This window comes from Heterodontus francisci, chromosome 9 (genome assembly GCF_036365525.1).
Source record: "Heterodontus francisci isolate sHetFra1 chromosome 9, sHetFra1.hap1, whole genome shotgun sequence".
Lineage (NCBI taxonomy): Eukaryota > Metazoa > Chordata > Chondrichthyes > Heterodontiformes > Heterodontidae > Heterodontus > Heterodontus francisci.
The window spans coordinates 55749349-55768017 of NC_090379.1; the positions used below are offsets into that span (position 1 = coordinate 55749349).

Below are 18669 nucleotides of genomic sequence, written 5' to 3' on the forward strand. Positions count from 1 at the left end.
TGCTTTACTACATTAAAGGCACTGTATAAATGGAAGTTATTGTGATTGCTTAGTCAATGTAATGCCTGCATCAAAGTTTTCAAAACCTTAGTGCCTGAGCTGCTGACTAAAATGTTTATAGTCTTTAGAGGAATCTTGCCATTTAGATATGAGCTCTTGAAAGTAGTCACATTAGTGAAAGCTAGATAATATGTTTGCTTGCATGGCCTTGCAAGCGCCATTTAAAGATGAATTATTCTGTTCATTGCTTTCATTTCATCTTCTTTGGCCTTCTTGTCTCAAGACAATGGGTAAACGCCTAGAGGTGGTCAGTGGTTTGTGGAGCAGCACCTGGAGTGGCTATAAAGGCCAATTCTAGAGTGACAGACTGTTCCACAGGCGCTGCAGATAAAATTGGTTGTCGGGGCTGTTACACAGTTGGCTCTCTCCTTGCACTTCTGTCTTTTTTCCTGCCAACTGCTAAGTCTCTTCGACTCGCCACTTTTTAGCCCTGCCTTTATGGCTGTCCGCCAGCTCTGGCGATCACTGGCAACTGACTCCCACGACTCGTCATTGCTTTAAGGCAGTTGTATTTGACTGAAAATTGTTTTTAAAAGCATAGCAAAAGTTGATAAGTGAGAAATCTGCTGCCATGCATACAATTTCAGAACCAGTAACCATGTACCAGACTGCTAATCTGATTGGCAAGCTGTTAAAGTTATAATCTGCATTTTTTTTTAAAATCATCTTTTCCACCTTCATGCTGTTTGCAACTTGTTCAGTAAGGGTTTATAGATCAAAGGATCTAAAAGCAAATGTTTTTCTTTGGTAGCTTCCTATTCTTGAAGAAAATGGAATAACTCACATAATATGTGTACGGCAAGATATCGAGGCAAACTTCATCAAGGCAAATTTCCAAGAGAAATTTAGGTAAATCCTGTTTGAAGTTATGCTAATTATTAAATAGTCATACTTAAAATATCTGTTGCTATTGTTTGTGGTATGTAGTGCTTTTAGTATCAAACCAAATTCTTGACTCCAGCAATGATAGTCAGAGACAACTGCAACAGGAAGTGTCAGTTGAGAACAATATGCACTCCTGGGATTTATAGTGGTAAAGACTACGCTAAAAAAGCAACATATGTCCTGTATTTGAAATTTTCTTTGTTCTGCTTACAGGTATTTAGTTTTGGATATTGCTGATAATCCAGTGGAGAATATAATACGATATTTCCCTGTGGTAGGTATTTTATGCACATATGAACCACATATTTCTTACTTCCATGATCCATTACTTTTTAAAATTCCAAATTTTCAAACGCATTGTCCCCTAAATTAAACTAACAATTGTTCTGGATAAAAGGTAGCAATGCAATTATTAAGTGTTTTAAATGTCTTTGGTGTTATTTCATCATTGTGAATTTTGTGACTGTTTCTCATTTTCTTGTCCGAATAACTGTTTTCAGAAGCTGGTTGCTTCAGCTTTGAGCTAGTGACAGTCAAGTGCAAGGTGTAATACTTAATACTGGCTGGACTTTATGTATTCTAGTGAAATAGGGTAATGGAGTCAAAGTTGCCATATGTCCTGTATCATAGTTTTTAAAATGCCAAACATAATGTATCTTGAACACTAGTTTGGTCTAGATTGCATGGGGGAAAATAATGGAAAGTCACCTTGATCTATTGTATTTGGTGAGTAAGTTAATTATGAGGAGGTCCATATGGTAGCAGGGTCATTTGAGTCATGAAGGGGTGGTTGTCTCTGCCCTTTTACAAGTCGCCCCAGGCCCAGGTAAGGGCCCATGCTCAGGGTTATGAGCTTTGGCCAATTGTGGATCCTCCAAGGGGCAATAGCTGGTAACAGGGCGGCGCAGTGGTTAGCACCACAGCCTCACAACTCCAGCGACCCGGGTTCGATTCTGGGTACTGCCTGTGCGGAGTTTGCAAGTTCTCCCTGTGACCGCGTGGGTTTTCGCCGGGTGCTCCGGTTTCCTCCCACAGCCAAAGACTTGCAGGTTGATAGGTAAATTGGCCATTATAAATTGCCCCTAGTATAGGTAGGTGGTAGGGGAATTGAGGGAAGGTGGGGATGTGAGAGGGTAATGGGACTAATGTAGGATTAGTATAAATGGGTGGTTGATGGTCGGCACAGACTCGGTGGGCCGAAGGGCCTGTTTCAGTGCTGTATCTCTAAATAAAATAAATAACAGGTGGAGGATCCTTCTGGAAGAGGACTTGTGTTTCTTTTAAAGCACACATGAGGAAGGCAATCACGTTATGCATTTTTTCCCTGGTCATATTGCTTATTTCTCATGGAAGTTAAAAAATGGGAGGCTCTTAGGAGAAACTGAAGGGAAAAGCGCAGCACTGAGGTGTGGAGAAAGGAGCAGAGGACCTACCCTTGGGCAGATCACCACGACCACATTCTGATGTTTTTTTTTAATAAAACACTTTTTGTTGGACTTCTAAATACAGGATACCAATGCCTTTTCCAGAAACCCACTACCTTACTATTATAGATAGATGTTACCTTAAAGCCCCTCTGTTGGCCTAGATACCATGTGATATAATAAAAGATGCAGACCAGAAATTCCCAGGTATAGCTCTTAGTTTGTACTGAGTTAGCTAATCCTGGCTAGGATGGCTGAGCACAGCACTTAAGTTCATCCCTCTGGCACAGGGGAAGTGAAGGTTAGTCTGGGTTTCCTTTCCTGATGATTGTCCAGTGACCCTCTGTTGGCAACTGTAGGTGTTGACATTGGTTGAGAGCAAGATCAAACTTATTTTTGATGCCTCCCACTGCCTAGAACTTGCACAATGGACAGTTGAGTGAATAACTGAGGCTGCCTGTGCATGTGGAGCTGCACTCCAGTAAAAGTCATCTATTCACAATTAATAGATAAACTATCACAGCTAATAGAGGAGTCAGCAACCCCTTATAGAAAGTTAAAAGCATAGAACGGCATCATAGAATGGTTACACCACAGAAGGAGGCCATTCGGCCCATTGAGCCCATTTAGGTTTTCTGCAATGGCAGTTTAGTTAGTTCTACTCCCCCGAACTTTCCTTGTAGACCTACAAATTTTTCCCTCTTTTTTGAAAGCCACGATTGAATTGACTTCCACCACTCTTTCATGCAGTACATTCCAGATCGTAAGTACTCGCATTAAAACTTTTCCTCACTTCACCTATGGTTCTTTTGCCAATCACTTTAAATCTGGCTCCTCTGGTTTTCAATCGTTCTGCCAATGTAAACAGTTTCTCTCTGCCTAGACCCCTCATGATTTTGAACACCTGTATCAAATTTTCTCTCCCCCCTTCTCTAAGGAGAACAAGCCCAGCTTCTCCAATCTATCACATAACTTGAAGTCCCTTATTCCTGGAACCATTCTCTCTTAAGGCTTTCACATCCTTCACATAAAGTGCAGTGCCCAGAATACTCCAGTTGAGACTGAAGCATCATAATTTCCTTGCTTTTGTGCTGTGTGCCTCTGTTTATAAAGCGCAGGATCCCATATGCCTTTTTAGTCACTTTCTCTACCTGCTCTGCCACCTTCAATGATTTGTGCACATAATCCCCACCCCAGGTCTCTCTGTTCCTGCACCCCCTCTAGAATTGTACCCTTTAGTTTATATTGCCTCTCTTCATTCTTCCTACCAAAATGTATCACTTCCCATTTCTCTCTGTTTAAATTTCATCTACCATGTGTCCACCTGTTCCACTAGCCTGTCTTGTGTCCTCTTGAAGTTTATTGCTATCCACTATACTTCCAAGTTTTGTCATATGCAAATTTTGCAATTGTGCCCTGTACACCCAAGCCTAAGTCATTAATATACATCAAGAAAAGCAGTGGCTCTAGTACTGATCCCTGGGGAACACCACAGTATATCTTTCTCTAGTCAGAAAAGCGACTGTTTATCACTACTTTCTGGTTCCTGTCATTTAGCCAACTTTGTATCGCAATAACTTGTACATATTGGTGAGAATCCTTTTGTCATATTGTAAGAACTTAAGAAATCGGAGCAGATGTAAGCCATACAGCCCCTCGAACTTGCTCCATCATTCAGTAGAATCGTGGTTGATCTTTTACCTCAACTCCACTTTCCCACCCAATGCCCATTTCCTTGATTCCCTTAAAGTATAAAAATCTACTGATCCCAGTCTTAAATGTATTCGACAGCTGAGCATCCACTGCCCTCTTGCTGGAGAATTCCAACGTTCACAACCCTCTGAGTGAAGAAATTTATTTTCATCTCTTTCCTAAATGGACCCCTTATCCTGAGATGATGCCCCCTAGTTCGAGACTCTCCAGGCAGGGGAAACAACCTCTCTGCATCAACCCTGTCATAGAAACATAGAAAATAGGAGCAGGAGTAGGCCGTTCAGCTCTTCAAGCCTGCTCCGCCATTCATTATGATGATGGCTGATCATCCAACTCAGTAACCTGTTTCCACTTTTGCCCCATATCCTTTGATCCCTTTAAACCCAAGAGCTATATCTAACTCCTCCTTGAAAACATACAATGTTTTAGCCTCAACTGCTTTCTGTGGTAGCAATTTCCACAGGTTCACCACTCTCTGGGTGAAGAAATTTCTCCTCATCTCAGTCCTGAATGGTTTACCCCGTATCCTTAGACTATGACCCCTGGTTCTGGACTCCCCCACCATCAGGAACATCCTTCCTACATCTACCCTGACAAGTCCTGTTAGAATTTTATAGGTTTCTATGAGATCCCCCCCCTCACTCTTCTGAACTCCAGCGAATATAATCCTAACCGACTCAATCTCTCCTCATACGCCAATCCTGCCATTCCCAGGAATCAGTCTGGTAAACCTTCGCTGCACTGTCAAACCCTGTAAGCATCTCATATGTTTCATGATTACCTCTCATTCTTCTAAACTACAGAGAGTATAGGCCCATTCTACTAAATCTCTCCTCATAGGACATCCTCTCATCCCAAGAATAAATGTAGTATATTGTTACGGACAGGTGGTAAGGGGTGTGGGTGGCTCCCACTGTAAATCTCCCAACTGACCGCAGTCTTGTTTTGTTTGAAATGATGAGTTAGCCCCTGAATGTTTTACTTGCCAAATAAACAGTGATAGGTTTTCTTGTAAGTTTAAAACATAAAATTAACTATTTATTGAATAACATTCATTTCCTGAAATGTTGGCAACACCCCTCACACACTCATCACATCCACATGCACTCGAGAAGATAAATAGAAAGTAAAGGGTAAGAGCTCAAGGTGCAGTAGGTCTTCGTGGTTTACAGTAAACGTGATATATCTTCTAAGGACAGTCTCTTTTCAAGATGCAGGCCTGGGTGTTTGTAGTCTTGAACTTGTTGAGGTGTTGTAGATTTCAGACTAGAGGTAGCAGTCACTTTCAGTACTGTGCTGCACCAAGTTGAAGTGTAGAACTAACAGCAGGGCTGCTGCTTGTTTAAGCGGGATTTTTCCACAGTCCCTGGCTGAACTGCCTTTTCTGTGATGATGCTGCAATCTCTCCAGAGGGTAACCTTTTGGGGTCAAAAATCCATCAGAGTCTCTATTAGTTGACACATGACCTTCTCCCCTGGTGTGACCACACAATGGACCAGGATGTGGAATCCATGGCTATCTATTAATGTTTGACTGGGTACTATTTTGTTATGATGCTTCATACCTCCTTTGTCTCAGAAGAAAACCATTCAATTCAAGAATATCTCTTGATGGTTCCAGAATGGGTGTAGTTGACACCTATTAGTCTGGAATGTATCCTTTTGTCCTTTTGAGACAGTTTGAATACACAGACCAGGTCATCCGTCCTTCAATAGCCATCTTGCAGCACATTACCCACTTTTTTAAAGGAAAAGTCCATTTCAAAGTCCACATTGAATAAAGTTTGTATCTTAAAAATAGGAATGTATGACTACTGGGCATAATGATTTCATCATTATGTAAAGGATGTATTCTGTAATGAAGATGGATTACTGATACCAAACTTAGTTAATGACTAAAGTTATGCTTGTGGGCATTTTAAATTTTTCATATGTTCATGCGTTAATATACCTCAACTCTATTTGTTGCTATAAGCGCAGGCCCTGAAGTTATAATGTAGGATACTAATGTAATAATACCTAATGTATTCACCTGAAATTTTGCTCTTTTTTGAATAAGAAATGGTTTCTCACATCCATAAAAATAGAGAAAATTCAGACAAATGCATTGAATATTTTTATATTAATATCCCATGTCATATTTATGGACCTTAGCCTTACTCCTTATCTTTGTGACTGCTATACTAGTAACTTCATTTTTTCAGTAATTATCCAAATGTATGTTGAAAATAGTGACAATCTTATCCTCATTACGTACACAACAGTATCTTGCATAAAATGTATTTTTATTAAGAGTACAGATGAAAGTATTCCATCTAACATTAGTGCTGTTAGCATTGAATGGTTGCCTTTTGTTTTGGCAGCAGAAATCTGTTTCTGGGTTTAATAATTTTAAGTCCAGTGTATAAAGTAGCCTTTGCTATTCAGGTTTCTACAAACAAACAAAATGTGAGAATATTTCCTTTTATCTGTTCCTAATATTATGCAGTGAATATTTTGCTAGTGTTTTGTTGAAGCTGTTCTCACATTGTTACTTTAAGTATCTACAAAATGCCACACCAGATTTTGTGACTGTATGATAAGTAATAAAAAAAAACATTTAAGTGATGGCTGTGTTTCAAATCATAGATGATATTGTGACACTGATCAGTGTTATATTTTGGTTTTGTTAGCTTCACTGGTGAGATTGTCATGAATGTTTTGAATTTTATCTTTTCTTCAGTGACTTGAATAAGCTGAGCCAATAAACCAGTTATCTATTTCCCCCATATACATGGTTTTGTTAACAGTTGTCTGATAAAGTGTTACTATGTACAAAGCAGTACAGTAGAATGGCAGGATGTGGGTTTATGGCTGCAGTTTTGGCAACTTGTATATTTCTAATAACTGGTTTTTACAGAGTGTTGCTTGCCTTTCACATTCATGTAGCAGAAAACAGAGGAGAAAGATGTAAAATAGCAAAAGAAAATGTACCTATCAAAGTCCTGTTTACACATGATTTAATCTGGTATAGTGTGTTAATTATCACCAGACATCTTTTTCACATTTGTATACTATGTTCCAATATCTATTATATAAATGAAAGAGCAATATCAAGTACTTTACAGCAAATCTCCAAAAAAAAATCTTAAACTGATCTTAAGCTGGAGTTGATCTAATATTTGCCACATACATTCAGTTGTACGTATTTTGATTTATATTTATACTAACAGGTCTGTAATTTCCAGTTTTTTCTCTTTTTCACCTTTCTTAAGGGTGAGTTATTGCAGAGCTACTTGAGCTTCTGGAACTGTACTTTAGCAACAGGAGAATGGAATTAGACTAGGTGTTGCATGTGTCAAAAATACTGGCACAGGCATGATCGGCCAAATGATTTGCTGTACTGTAATATTTTGTGAATCAGCATATTAAAACAGGGAGAAAATTGAGAGAATGAAATACCTTAAATTCTGGACTAACTGGACCATTTAAAATGGAACATTCTCCCTTATCACTCTGTTCCCATTGGCCACCAGTTTAACAGCACATTGCAGTTAGGTGTCTGAGGTGCCAGCCAGATAAATGGGGGCCCCTATACTTTGGGATTTCCAATTACATTTTAACCCTGGCCTGAGCAAGGAAGCTGCGCAGGTTCCTCGCCAGGTAAAAGCAGGTTGGTAACAGTCGGGAGGACAGAGTCACCCTTCCCACCACTGACCTGCTTACTGACTAGCCTTCCTTTGTGCTGATTGGCCACACTTTCACTTCCGTCCTCTAGCCAACTGTTGCTTTCTACCCATTTCAGGCCAGTATTAGAAGAGACTTGAGAATAACATATTCTGAGCCTCAAACTTAGGCCTGCAAGCGCGTTTTGGCACTTGCCCTGTTCCTCACGTTGGGGTTAGAGTTGACACCATGGTGTCTGCTATTTCAGAAGCTGAATATAGTGTTAGCCTCCAGAGGAAGAGGTTGAGGATAGTATTTTCAACACTTTTTTTTGTTGCCAGTTCTCTCCCCTAATTCAACAGAGACCAGGAGGTCAAATCTGCAACCTTCTGATCTGCATGGGTCAGTGCCACACTGCATGGTACATTATTTTAGCTTTTATATTTTGTCAGACTTGATACTTTTGTGTGTTTGTTTGGACCCTGATATGAGCATGTTCTCAATCACAGAACATTGAAATTCTTTATTGATGACTAATTCTCTTTGGAAAGTATCTGTAATAATACTGCGATTATGTGACAAATATATACTGTAACTTTATTTTTGTTTCTTCAGACTAAAGAATTCATTGATGGATGCTTGGAAAATGGAGGTAAAGATCAGATTTAGATCAGGTTTCTTTTCATAATGTATTGCAGAAACATAGCCATGGTGATGTACCCTGGCTGCTTTGCTTTTACAGGAAAGGTGCTTTTACATGGAAATGCAGGTATTTCTCGAAGGTAAGAACATGATTTACTTTTGGAGTTATAATATTTTTCTTCCCCTTCTCTTTAGAGGAAGCTTACTGACTTATTCTTTTCCCTCCTGCAGTGCCGCTTTGGTGATAGCATATATTATGGAAACATTTGGTGTTAAGTATAGGTAAGCAATGAAGCGAAATACAAAAGTTAAGATGTTGCGTGCTATACTTTATTTGTTAACTGATTATTTTGAAGTCCAATTCAAGATTGAAATTAAAGAATTTCATACTAAGAATACTGATGGTAAATGGCATTGAAAAGCTGAATGTAGACAATTATTTTGAGTTAAATTGGAACAGTAGGACATGGCAACACGTTCAAACTAGAATTGGCTATTTAGGACTAATGTCAATAAGTAGACAGACACACACACACACACACACACAGACATACCTACCTACCTACCTACCTACCTAGATTGGCATTCTAGATGTAGTAGTAGAGGTGACAACCCCTTGCAGTCATTAAGGGCGAATTGCATACTGAAATGGGGGGGGGCTTCAGGATGAACTAAGATGGGTCAAATGGCCTAACGCATTCTTGTGATATTGTGATCATAGTCACTTTTTGTAAGAGCAATGAAGATTGGGTATGTAGTCTCCTAATGAAAAAATTATTCTGCTTTATTATGTTTCAGAAATTATAGAAAATACATTTGTATGCTGTTTGGTATTTACAATGACTGCATTGGTTCCATGTAAATATACTAAAGTCTAGGTCACTGCCACTTTACGTTCTTCACAAAATAGAAGAATTCATTTCCATGTTGTAGGAAAAGAGTAAGATAGTAGAGCCAACTGTGCAACAGCCCCGACAAACAAATTTCTCTGCAGCACCTGTGGAAGAGCCTGTCACTCCAGAATTGGCTTTTATAGTCACTCCAGGCGCTGCTTCACAAACCACTGACCACCTCCAGGCGCGTATCCATTGTCTCTCGAGATAAGGAGGCCCAAAAGAAGTAATACTATTTATTACAACCACTTTTAAAAAAGAATCAAACTCTCTATTCGCTAGACTGGAAAGTCTCCTTCCTGCTTACCACTTTCACTGGGATAGTGTAATAGAACCATAATAGTCCATTGCACAGGAGCGGGCTCTTTAGCATTGTGTCTGTGCCAGCCCTCTGATAGAGCTGTCCAAAATTAATCCCGCTACCTTGATTTCTCGCCATTGCTCTGTATCTTCCGTTCTTCAAAATATACATAATAATCCCTTAAAAGATGTGAGGTCAAACTCAACCACTCGCTATGGTAAAGGATTACATGCTCCAACAATTCTCTGTGTAAAGAAATTGCTCCTAACCCCACTCCTCAAATTCTTAGTGACAGTTTTAAACAGTCACTGATTCCGCAGCCAAACAAAAACTTTCCTTGTTTACCTTACGCAAACTTTTCATTTTAAAAACCTTTATTAAATCTTTACTTAACCTTCTCTGCTACAGTAAGTCTAGTCTTTCCTTGCAACTATAATTTGTCATGCCTGGCAGATTTGTGCTATATGCTCTACATGGCTTTAATGTCCTTTATATAATGCAGTGCCTAAAACTGCACAGTGCAGTACTCTGTAGACTGACCACTGCTTTGTATAGATTTACCGTTACTTCTTTGCTCTTGCATCCTATGCCCTTAATTATGAAGCAGATATCCTGTGGGCTGTTTTTATGCCATTATTAACCTATAGTTACACTTTCAGCGTATTGTATAATTGAACTCCTACATGTGTTGCTTCAATCACAATCTTGTTTTTACATTTCTTGCTTTTTCTCTCAATGTATATTACCTTACACTTGTACCCACATTAAACTACATATGCTATCTTTCTGCTCATTCCACTAGCTTATGTTTTCCTGGAGTCTTTTTTTCTTGCTGTCTGCCAACCTTCTCGCCTACTTTTATGTCATCAACAAACTTTGAGATTTTATTCCCTACAAATGAGATCAAATCATCTATATATAGCAGGAAGAAAGGTAGCCACACATTCATCTGTACTATCTTTCTATTTCTATACTCACTTGCGTGTGGTACTGCAAGTAACCTTCTCACCCAGAGGGTGGTGGGTGTCTGGAATTCACTGCCAGGGACGGTGGTGGAGGCAGAAACCCTCAACTCATTTAAAAGGTACCTGGATGTGCACCTGAAGTGCTGTAACCTGAAAGGCTATGGACTAGGTGCTGGAAGGTGGGATTAGATTGGGTGGCTAGTTTTTTTTCGACCGGCACAGCCACAATGGACTGAATGGCCTCCTTCTGTGCCGTAATTGTTCTACGGTTCTAATCCGGAGGTTACTACTTTTGAGGTCTCCGCAGCATAAGAGTATGCAGGGAGAGAGGGAATAGGTGATCGCCAGATAGTCAAGAAGAAACAGGCAGGTAGTGCAGGAGACCCCTGATTGCGTTCACTCTCCAACAGGTATTCAATTCTGAATACTGAGGAAGGTGATGGTTCATCTGGGGAGTGTAGCCAGAGCCAAGGCCATTGCACCACAGGTGGCTCAGCTGCACAGGGGGGCAACAAGGGAGACTGGAAGAGCGATCGTGATGGGAGATTCAATAGACGGGCGTTTCTGTGGCCGCAGACGTGAATCCAGGATGGTGTGTTGCCTCCCTGGTGCCAGGGTCAAGGATGTCACTGAACAGCGACAGAGCATTCTGCGTGGGGGAGATGAACAGCCAGCAGTTCTGGTCCACATTGTTACCAACGACATAGGTAGTAAGAGAGATGTGGTCCTGTAGAAAGTGTTTAGTGAGCTAGGTAAGAAATTAGCAAGCCTCAAGGACCTCAAAAGTAGTAATCTGTGGATTACTCCCAGTACTATGTGCAAATGAGTTTAGAAATAGGAGGATGGTGCAAATGAATGTGTGGCTGGAAAATGGTGCAGAAGGGAGGGCTTTAGCTTTCTGGGACACTGGGACCAGTTCTGGAGAAGGTCGGACCTGTACAGGCCGGACGGATTGCACCCGAACAGAGCTAGGACAAATTTCCTTACAGGGTGATTTGCTAGTGCCATTGGGGAGAGCTTAAACTAACTTGGCAGGGGTGTGGGAACCAGGAGGAAATATCAGAGAGGAATATCAAGGTGCATACAATACTGGGAGAAATAGGTAGCACTAGAGTCGAGAATAGTAAGTTATTAAATGGGGTCAGAGTTAGGGAGAAAGCAATAAAGTCTAAATCAGGCTTAATGTGCATGAATGTGAATGCATGGAGTGTTAATAAGATTGGTGAGTTACAGGCGCAGATTGACATGTGGAAATATGGTTCAAAGAAGGGCAAGACTGGGTATTGAATATTCCTGGATGTAAGGTGTTCAGGAAGGATAGGAAAGGGAAAAAAGGGGGGAGGGGAGTGGTATTGATTAAGGAGAGCATTGTAATGCTGAAGAAAAAGTATGTCCCAGAGGGGTCGAGGACAGAATCAATTTGGCTAGAGCGAAGAAACAAAAAAGGTGCAGCCACATTGCTCGGTGTTGTTTATAGGCCACCAACCTGTGGAAAGGACGTGGAGGAATAAATTTGCAAGGAAACCAGAGGTGCAAACATTTATAGGGTAGCTACAATAGGGGAATTTAATTATCCAAACATAAATTGGGGATAGTAGTAGTGTAAAGGGCAGTGAGGGGCAAGAGTTCCTAGAGTGTTCAGGAAAATTTTCTACAGTATGTTTGTACTCCGAGAAAGGCGCTCCTAGATCTGGTTCTTGGGAATGAAGTGGGCCAAGTGGATCAATTATCAGCAGTTACTCATTGTATCATAAGATTTAGGCTGACAATGGAAAAGGACAAAGAACAATCCAGAGTAAGAATAATTAGCTGGGGGAAAGCCAACTTCAGTGGAGTAAGAATGGAGCTGGGGCAAAGGTTGGCAGGAAAAATGGTAACTGAACAATGGGCTACCTTCAAAGAAGCGACAGTTTGGGCACTGTCAAGGTATGTTGCCTTGAAGGGGAAAGGTAGGGTAAACAAATCCAGAGCCATCTGGATGACAAAAGAAGTAGAGATTAATATAAAGAAGCAAAAGTGTGCTTATAGATACTATTGAGAACCAGACTGAATATAGAAGTTCCAGAGGGGAAGTGAAAAAGCAAATAAGAGAAGCAGAGAGAGAGCATGAAAAGATCCTGGCAGCTAATATTAAAGGGAATCCAAGTTTTCTATAAGCATATAAATAGTAAAACGGTGGTAAAAGGAGGAGTTGGGACGATTAGGGAACACAAAGGGGATTTACGCATGGAGGCAGAGGGCATAGCTGAGGCACTAAATGAATACTTTGCATGTGTCCTTACCAAGAAACCACATAATTGTTACTGTGTAGAAGAAGGCCATTCGGCCCATCATATCTGCACCAGCTCTCCGAAAGAGCAATTCACCTAGTGCCACTCACCAGCCTTCTCCCCGTAACCCTACTCATTCTTCCTTTTCATATAATAATCTAATTCCCTTTTGAATGCTTCAGTTGAACCTGCCACCACCACTCTCTCAGGCAGTGCACTCCAGATTCACAAGAATTATTCCAGGGATGAGTAACGTCAGTTATGAAGATAGATTGGAGAAGTTGGGACTGTTTTCCTTGAAGAGAAGGTTGAGAGGTGATTTGATAGAAGTATTCAAAATCATGAGTCTGGATAGAGTAGATCGGGGGAAATTTTTCCCACTCATGAAAGGATCGAGAACGAGAGGGTACGGATTTAAAGTAATGGGTAAGAGAAGCAAAAGTGACATGAGGAAAATCTTTTTCGCACAGTGAGTAGTTAACGTCTGGAATGCGGTGCCAGAGTGTGTGGGTGAGGCAGGTTCATTTGAAGCATTCAAAAGGGAATTAGACTGTTATATGAAAAGGAAGAATTTGCAGGGTTACGGGGAGAGGATGGAAGAATGGCACTAAATGAATTGCTCTTTTGGAGAGCTGGTCCAGACACGATGGACTGAATGGCCTCCTTCTGTGCTGTAACAACTCTGTGACTCTGAGATCCTCAGCACTGACCCCTGGAGTAGAGGACTATTTTTACCATTGTCCAGTCTGAGCAATAGACCTAACTCTGTTTCCTGTCTGGCAACCAACTTTCTATCCATGCTGCTATATTTTCCTTTACACCATGGGCTGAATTTTATTAGCACGCCACACATCGTGGCAGTGAGCTTTGAAGTCGACGGCCTTCAGGCGTGGATGCGCCGTCGCTGAGCCCCCACGATATTTCACACGGGGCTCATTTAAATGGAGGGGGCGGAGTGACTGCCTCTGATGATGTAGAGGCCACTGTGCAGGGGCCTGCGCCATTCTTAAAGGGCTTCAAGCCCTTAGGAAAAAAATGAATTCTTAAAGTTAAATTCATGCACATTCTCTTCAAAAAATTAAAAGGTGTTTTTGTTATTGGCCCATTATCTTGAAAATATTATCCCCAGCCCGAACTCCACCCCCCCAACCTCATCACATTTTGCCTTTCAACCCCTTCTCACCATCCCTATAGCCACTAAAAAGTGTTTTGCCTGCTCCCACCAGCCCTGATAATTTTACTCCTCCCCCTCCTCACCAGTCTCTCTTTTTTATTCATTCATGGGATGTGGGCGTCGCTGGCCAGGCCAGCATTTATTGCCCATCTCTAATTGCCCTTGAGAAGGTGGTGGTGAGTGGTGGTGATCCCAAAGGGATCGGAAGGCGCGGGACTTCCGACCACAGGCTGGAATATTGGCATGGGACTCCTGCCCAGGTAGGTTAATTAACATTTTTTTACATTAGTTTTACTGTCAGTTGAAGGCCCCACCGCTTAGCGGCGGGGCACACTGAGGCCGTGCTACCACCAGTAAAATGCGGCGGGACCTTCTCGGCATTGGAGGTCGTGGCGGGCCTCTCCCACAAGTATATTACCAGCCCCCCTGCCATAACCCCTGAAGTTGAGGGGCTGGTAAATTTCAGCCCCATAAGTCTGAATTTTTCTAAGATGCCTGTGATCACTCATCTATTTGAACACTTTCCAAAAATCCACATGCGCAATGTCTTTTGCATTTCCATTTCTAACCACTGGGTCACTTCTTCAGAAAGCTATTAACTTTTTATTTACACAACTTTTAAATAGGTTACAGAAAAAGGGATTTGAGTATGCAATTCCCCATACATTGAGCTACTGTGTGATCAGTGGCAGTTGTCAAGACAAAGCAATGTATTTCACCATGGAGAGCGGGAAAGTTGGCGGGTGAATCACTTAAACACCTAACGATCAGTTACAAAATCACCAATACCAAGGAGCAATTCACCTGCCTAATCTTTTAGTTGAGAAAGGGAGTAGGGAAAAGGGGAAGTAACTTAAAATGGCTGGGGTTTGAGTAAGTAAAGTGCATTTTTGAAAGATCTTCATGTTCTACACCTTTCCTTCATTTCTTTAGGGATGCCTTTACATATGTTCAGGAAAGGAGATTTTGTATTAATCCAAATGCTGGATTTGTCCATCAGTTGCAGGTAATTGGTTAGTCTTTTGTATTAATTAACATAAAATACAAACTTATGTTGCAAATGTAAAATTTATATAGTACTTTTTAATTGTTTTGACACAAGTTGCATATATAGATATGCTAGACTTAAAATGAATGGTGACAAATTATATTTCATGTAGTTTAACATTTATTTCCTTTTAAAAGATATCCATTTGCAAACCATAAAACATGGCTTTTCTCAGCTTATTTTTATTTTATTTATTTAGAGATACAGCATTGAAACAGGCCCTTCGGCCCATCGAGTCTGTGCCGACCATCAAACACCCATTTATACTAATCCTACACTAATTCCATATTCCTACCACATCCCCACCTGTCCCTATATTTCCCTACCACCTACCTATACTCGGGACAATTTATAATGGCCAATTTACCTATCAACCTGCAAGTCTTTGGCATGTGGGAGGAAACCGGAGCACCCGGAGAAAACCCACGCAGACACAGGGAGAACTTGCAAACTCCACACAGGCAGTACCCAGAATTGAACACGGGTCACTGGAGCTGTGAGGCTGCGGTGCTAACCACTGCGCCACTGTGCTGCCCGGGGGAGAGAGCAGACCTATTGCATTGTAACAAGTAACCAGAACATATGACTAAAGACAATTGCTTTATTAGCCTCCATTCTGTACTTTGCTTGTGTTGTTTATCAGGAACTTGCCCTGTGAGAAATTGTTAGTAAACTAAACGCTCCATTGCACCTATGTTGATGTATTAACTTACACATTACCACTTAACTATTTCAAGACTTAGTAGAGAATTGTAATTGATATGACTATAAAGTGACTCACCTTCGTTAAGGGAAATTGCATAGACACAATGGGCGGAATCTTCCCGGTCCCGCCAAGGTGAGCTTGGAGGCGGAACTGGGAGGAAAGTTGGAAAGGAGAGCAAGCAATGCGTTCCCACCTCTGGCTAATCTTGCTGGAGGCGGGCTGAAATCAGCAAGAGCTACCCGCTTGCCAGTGGTGAGTAGTTAGTTTGAATAATTAATTGCCTATTTTTGGGCATCTAGGGGACGCCACTGGAACTTCCCAATGACAGACGGACCTCCCCACTGAGGCTGAAGTCTGGCAAGTGGCTGAAGGTGGCTGGCCTGGGATGCGGGAGGTGGTGCCCACCTATGATTGGAGCTGCAGTGATCTGTGGGCTACAGCTGCTGCCGCAGGCCATCCTCTGGAGGGTATTTCCCTCCATAGAGGTGGCCTGGCAGCTGTGGCCGCCAACTACAAACTTCTTCAGAGGACGCTTCAAGATGGTGGCTCCCTCGTGGTCCCCATCCTGCAGCAACAGTGCCCATGTCTGCTGCTCAGACTGCTGCCCTTCCAAGGCTGCAGCCGGTGGGCATGTTGCTGTCAAATGCAGGATCAGAACACTGAAATGGTCCTGCCCCGCGATTATTTTTTTTAAAGGGCATAAGATTTCACCCAATATGTTCCAGAATTTGCTGGGGCAGCACATCTCACGACATATACTGTTAGTTCGACCTTGTTCCTGCACCCCTTAGCTCAGAATGCTTTCTCCAACAAAGTTGATGGAAGTGCAAGCTAATAACATGGTAAGACAACAGGGCATTTGGGACCTGGGCAAACAGTGTATCTTCTTTAACAATGAGATTTACAGATTGAGAAATAAACAGAGGAAGGATTAAGATGGCAGGTAAATTAGAGTGGGGGGCGTCAACATTAAAACAGGTACAGAAAGAGAAATAGAGAAAGGAAAATTGGATTAAAAGAGAGAACAGAGAAAGGAAAACTAAGAACAAATAGTAAAATTTTACATTTAACTCTCCCAATAATTCATAACCCGAAGGAATGAGATGCCACACTTTTAATTTTCACTTTCTGGGCTATAGAGGTTAACTGGCCGTCATTAACAATTATCACGTCTTTAAATGGGTACATGCACTTTTAGTTGAGAGAATTAACTTTCTGTGGTGAGTTTAATAGGCAATGTGCAAGTGCAGCAGCTTAATGAAACTCATGGAAGAAAAGGGCATAAGATTTGTGAAGCTAACGGTGGAGTAGCGCAGCTCATCCAGCAACATGTAATTGGCAATTCACAGGGTGTCTCTTCCTTGTCACAAGTTACTGGTTGATTTGCACATTAATAACATCTTGCATTGTTCACACACTTATTTATTTTGCAATTTCTGGGCCATATATGAATGAGGCCTTAAAGTTATTCTTAATAAATGCTTTATTTAAAAATTCAAGTCTTTTTTAAAAATAGCTAACACAAAAACTGTTCTATAAATAGGAGTATGAAGCCATTTATTTAGCAAAATTGACAATAAAGATGATGTCATCACCTCAACTGGGCAGATCAGTTTCTGCACAAGGTTAGTAATTGTTGAAAATGGTTGTTTGCTAAGATTTATTTTGTGCTATGTAATGCTACTGGTGGATATTAGATTATGTTTGGCTAATACAGCATTCTGAAATAGGCTGCAAACCACACCTTAATACAAAGCTTAAACCTTTTGAGGAATTGGAAAAGTTGCAGTAATTAATTAAGAATATCAGAGCCTGAAAATAAGCTTCTAGGAAAGCAGATGCTGAAATGTAATTGGAGAAATAACATCATGTTCTGAAACATGAGTAAATAAATAAGTTTGTTTATTCATATTTGATATAAGCGGTCAGTGCTACAGCAACTCCGATCAGAGAAGAACCTGGGAAAGCAAAAAGGCATGCAACCATGGCAATACTTTCTTGAATAGTTCTTATTAATTCTTCTTTTCAGTATTTTCCATGTACCACAGGACAGAACACAAGTTAGCAATGGGAAAATTGGAGAGAATTTAGTTTCCTTAATATATTGTTGGCAGCTTGCCATGATCTTTCTTTCCTGTGGCATATAAAAGCTTTTCTTGCTGTCATCAATAAGTTTGTTCTGTGAGCAGCAGTCAGTTCTGAGTATATTCCTTAAGTGCAAAGGACAGGGCAGTTTACTGTATTTGGGAGCAAATGTTCCTTTGTACATTCCCTCTGATTCCTAGAGTATTGCAGCAAAATTAAGCATGAAGCTGTGATTGTAATCATCTCATTCTGGCTGTCAAATTATTAGTTGTCAAATATTCTCACACTGAATAGTACAAATCCCATCATGCTGCTCTTTGGGAGGGCCAAGCTATCCCATTATTAGATTAGATTCTTCATTCAAAGTCCACAGGTTTCTGCTTTACTGTTTGTTTGGTTTTCATCATTTCCTTTCAATAGTCAAAAGACCTTTTTCTGTAGTGGATACTTTGATTTCCAGGAAGCCTTCCGTGATTAAAGCACATATAATGCAAAGTGGCAGTTGTTAATCATTTGGCGTTCGTCCTGGAACCTGTATCTGTTAAATTTGGTTTTGAAATGAAACACCAACATTGTTCATTTAAAGGTACTGCAGTACTCTGTTCATTCTTTGGTCTCTTGGTGAAAATCCTGTTGTATCCTGTTTAATGAAAGGGATATGGAAATCAAATCTCGCTCAATTTGGTTCATTTCCTGCTTGATATTTATACCTGGGCATTCCATACCCTGCCTTTAAACTAAATCTTCCACAAGATTTTATCATTGTACTATTTCCCTGGTAGCTCTGATTTCCGTTGGAAGGGTCCATGTATCTTAGTTGCTGTTAGTGGTATGATCACTGAGCTTTTTTTAGAACTGT

General features: G+C 40.9%; 1 protein-coding gene across 2 annotated transcripts in view; it reads left to right on the top strand.

Moving 5' to 3' along the window:
* styx (serine/threonine/tyrosine interacting protein) overlaps positions 1-18669 on the top strand; it is a 34675-nt gene that overhangs the window by 11795 nt on the left and 4211 nt on the right. For both annotated transcript variants that reach the window (XM_068039133.1, XM_068039132.1), the window contains exons 4-10: positions 812-909; positions 1159-1219; positions 8342-8378; positions 8469-8508; positions 8600-8650; positions 14905-14977; positions 17269-17350. In XM_068039133.1, the coding sequence (XP_067895234.1) occupies positions 812-909; positions 1159-1219; positions 8342-8378; positions 8469-8508; positions 8600-8650; positions 14905-14977; positions 17269-17350 (442 nt within the window). The remainder of the gene's footprint in view (positions 1-811; positions 910-1158; positions 1220-8341; positions 8379-8468; positions 8509-8599; positions 8651-14904; positions 14978-17268; positions 17351-18669) is intronic.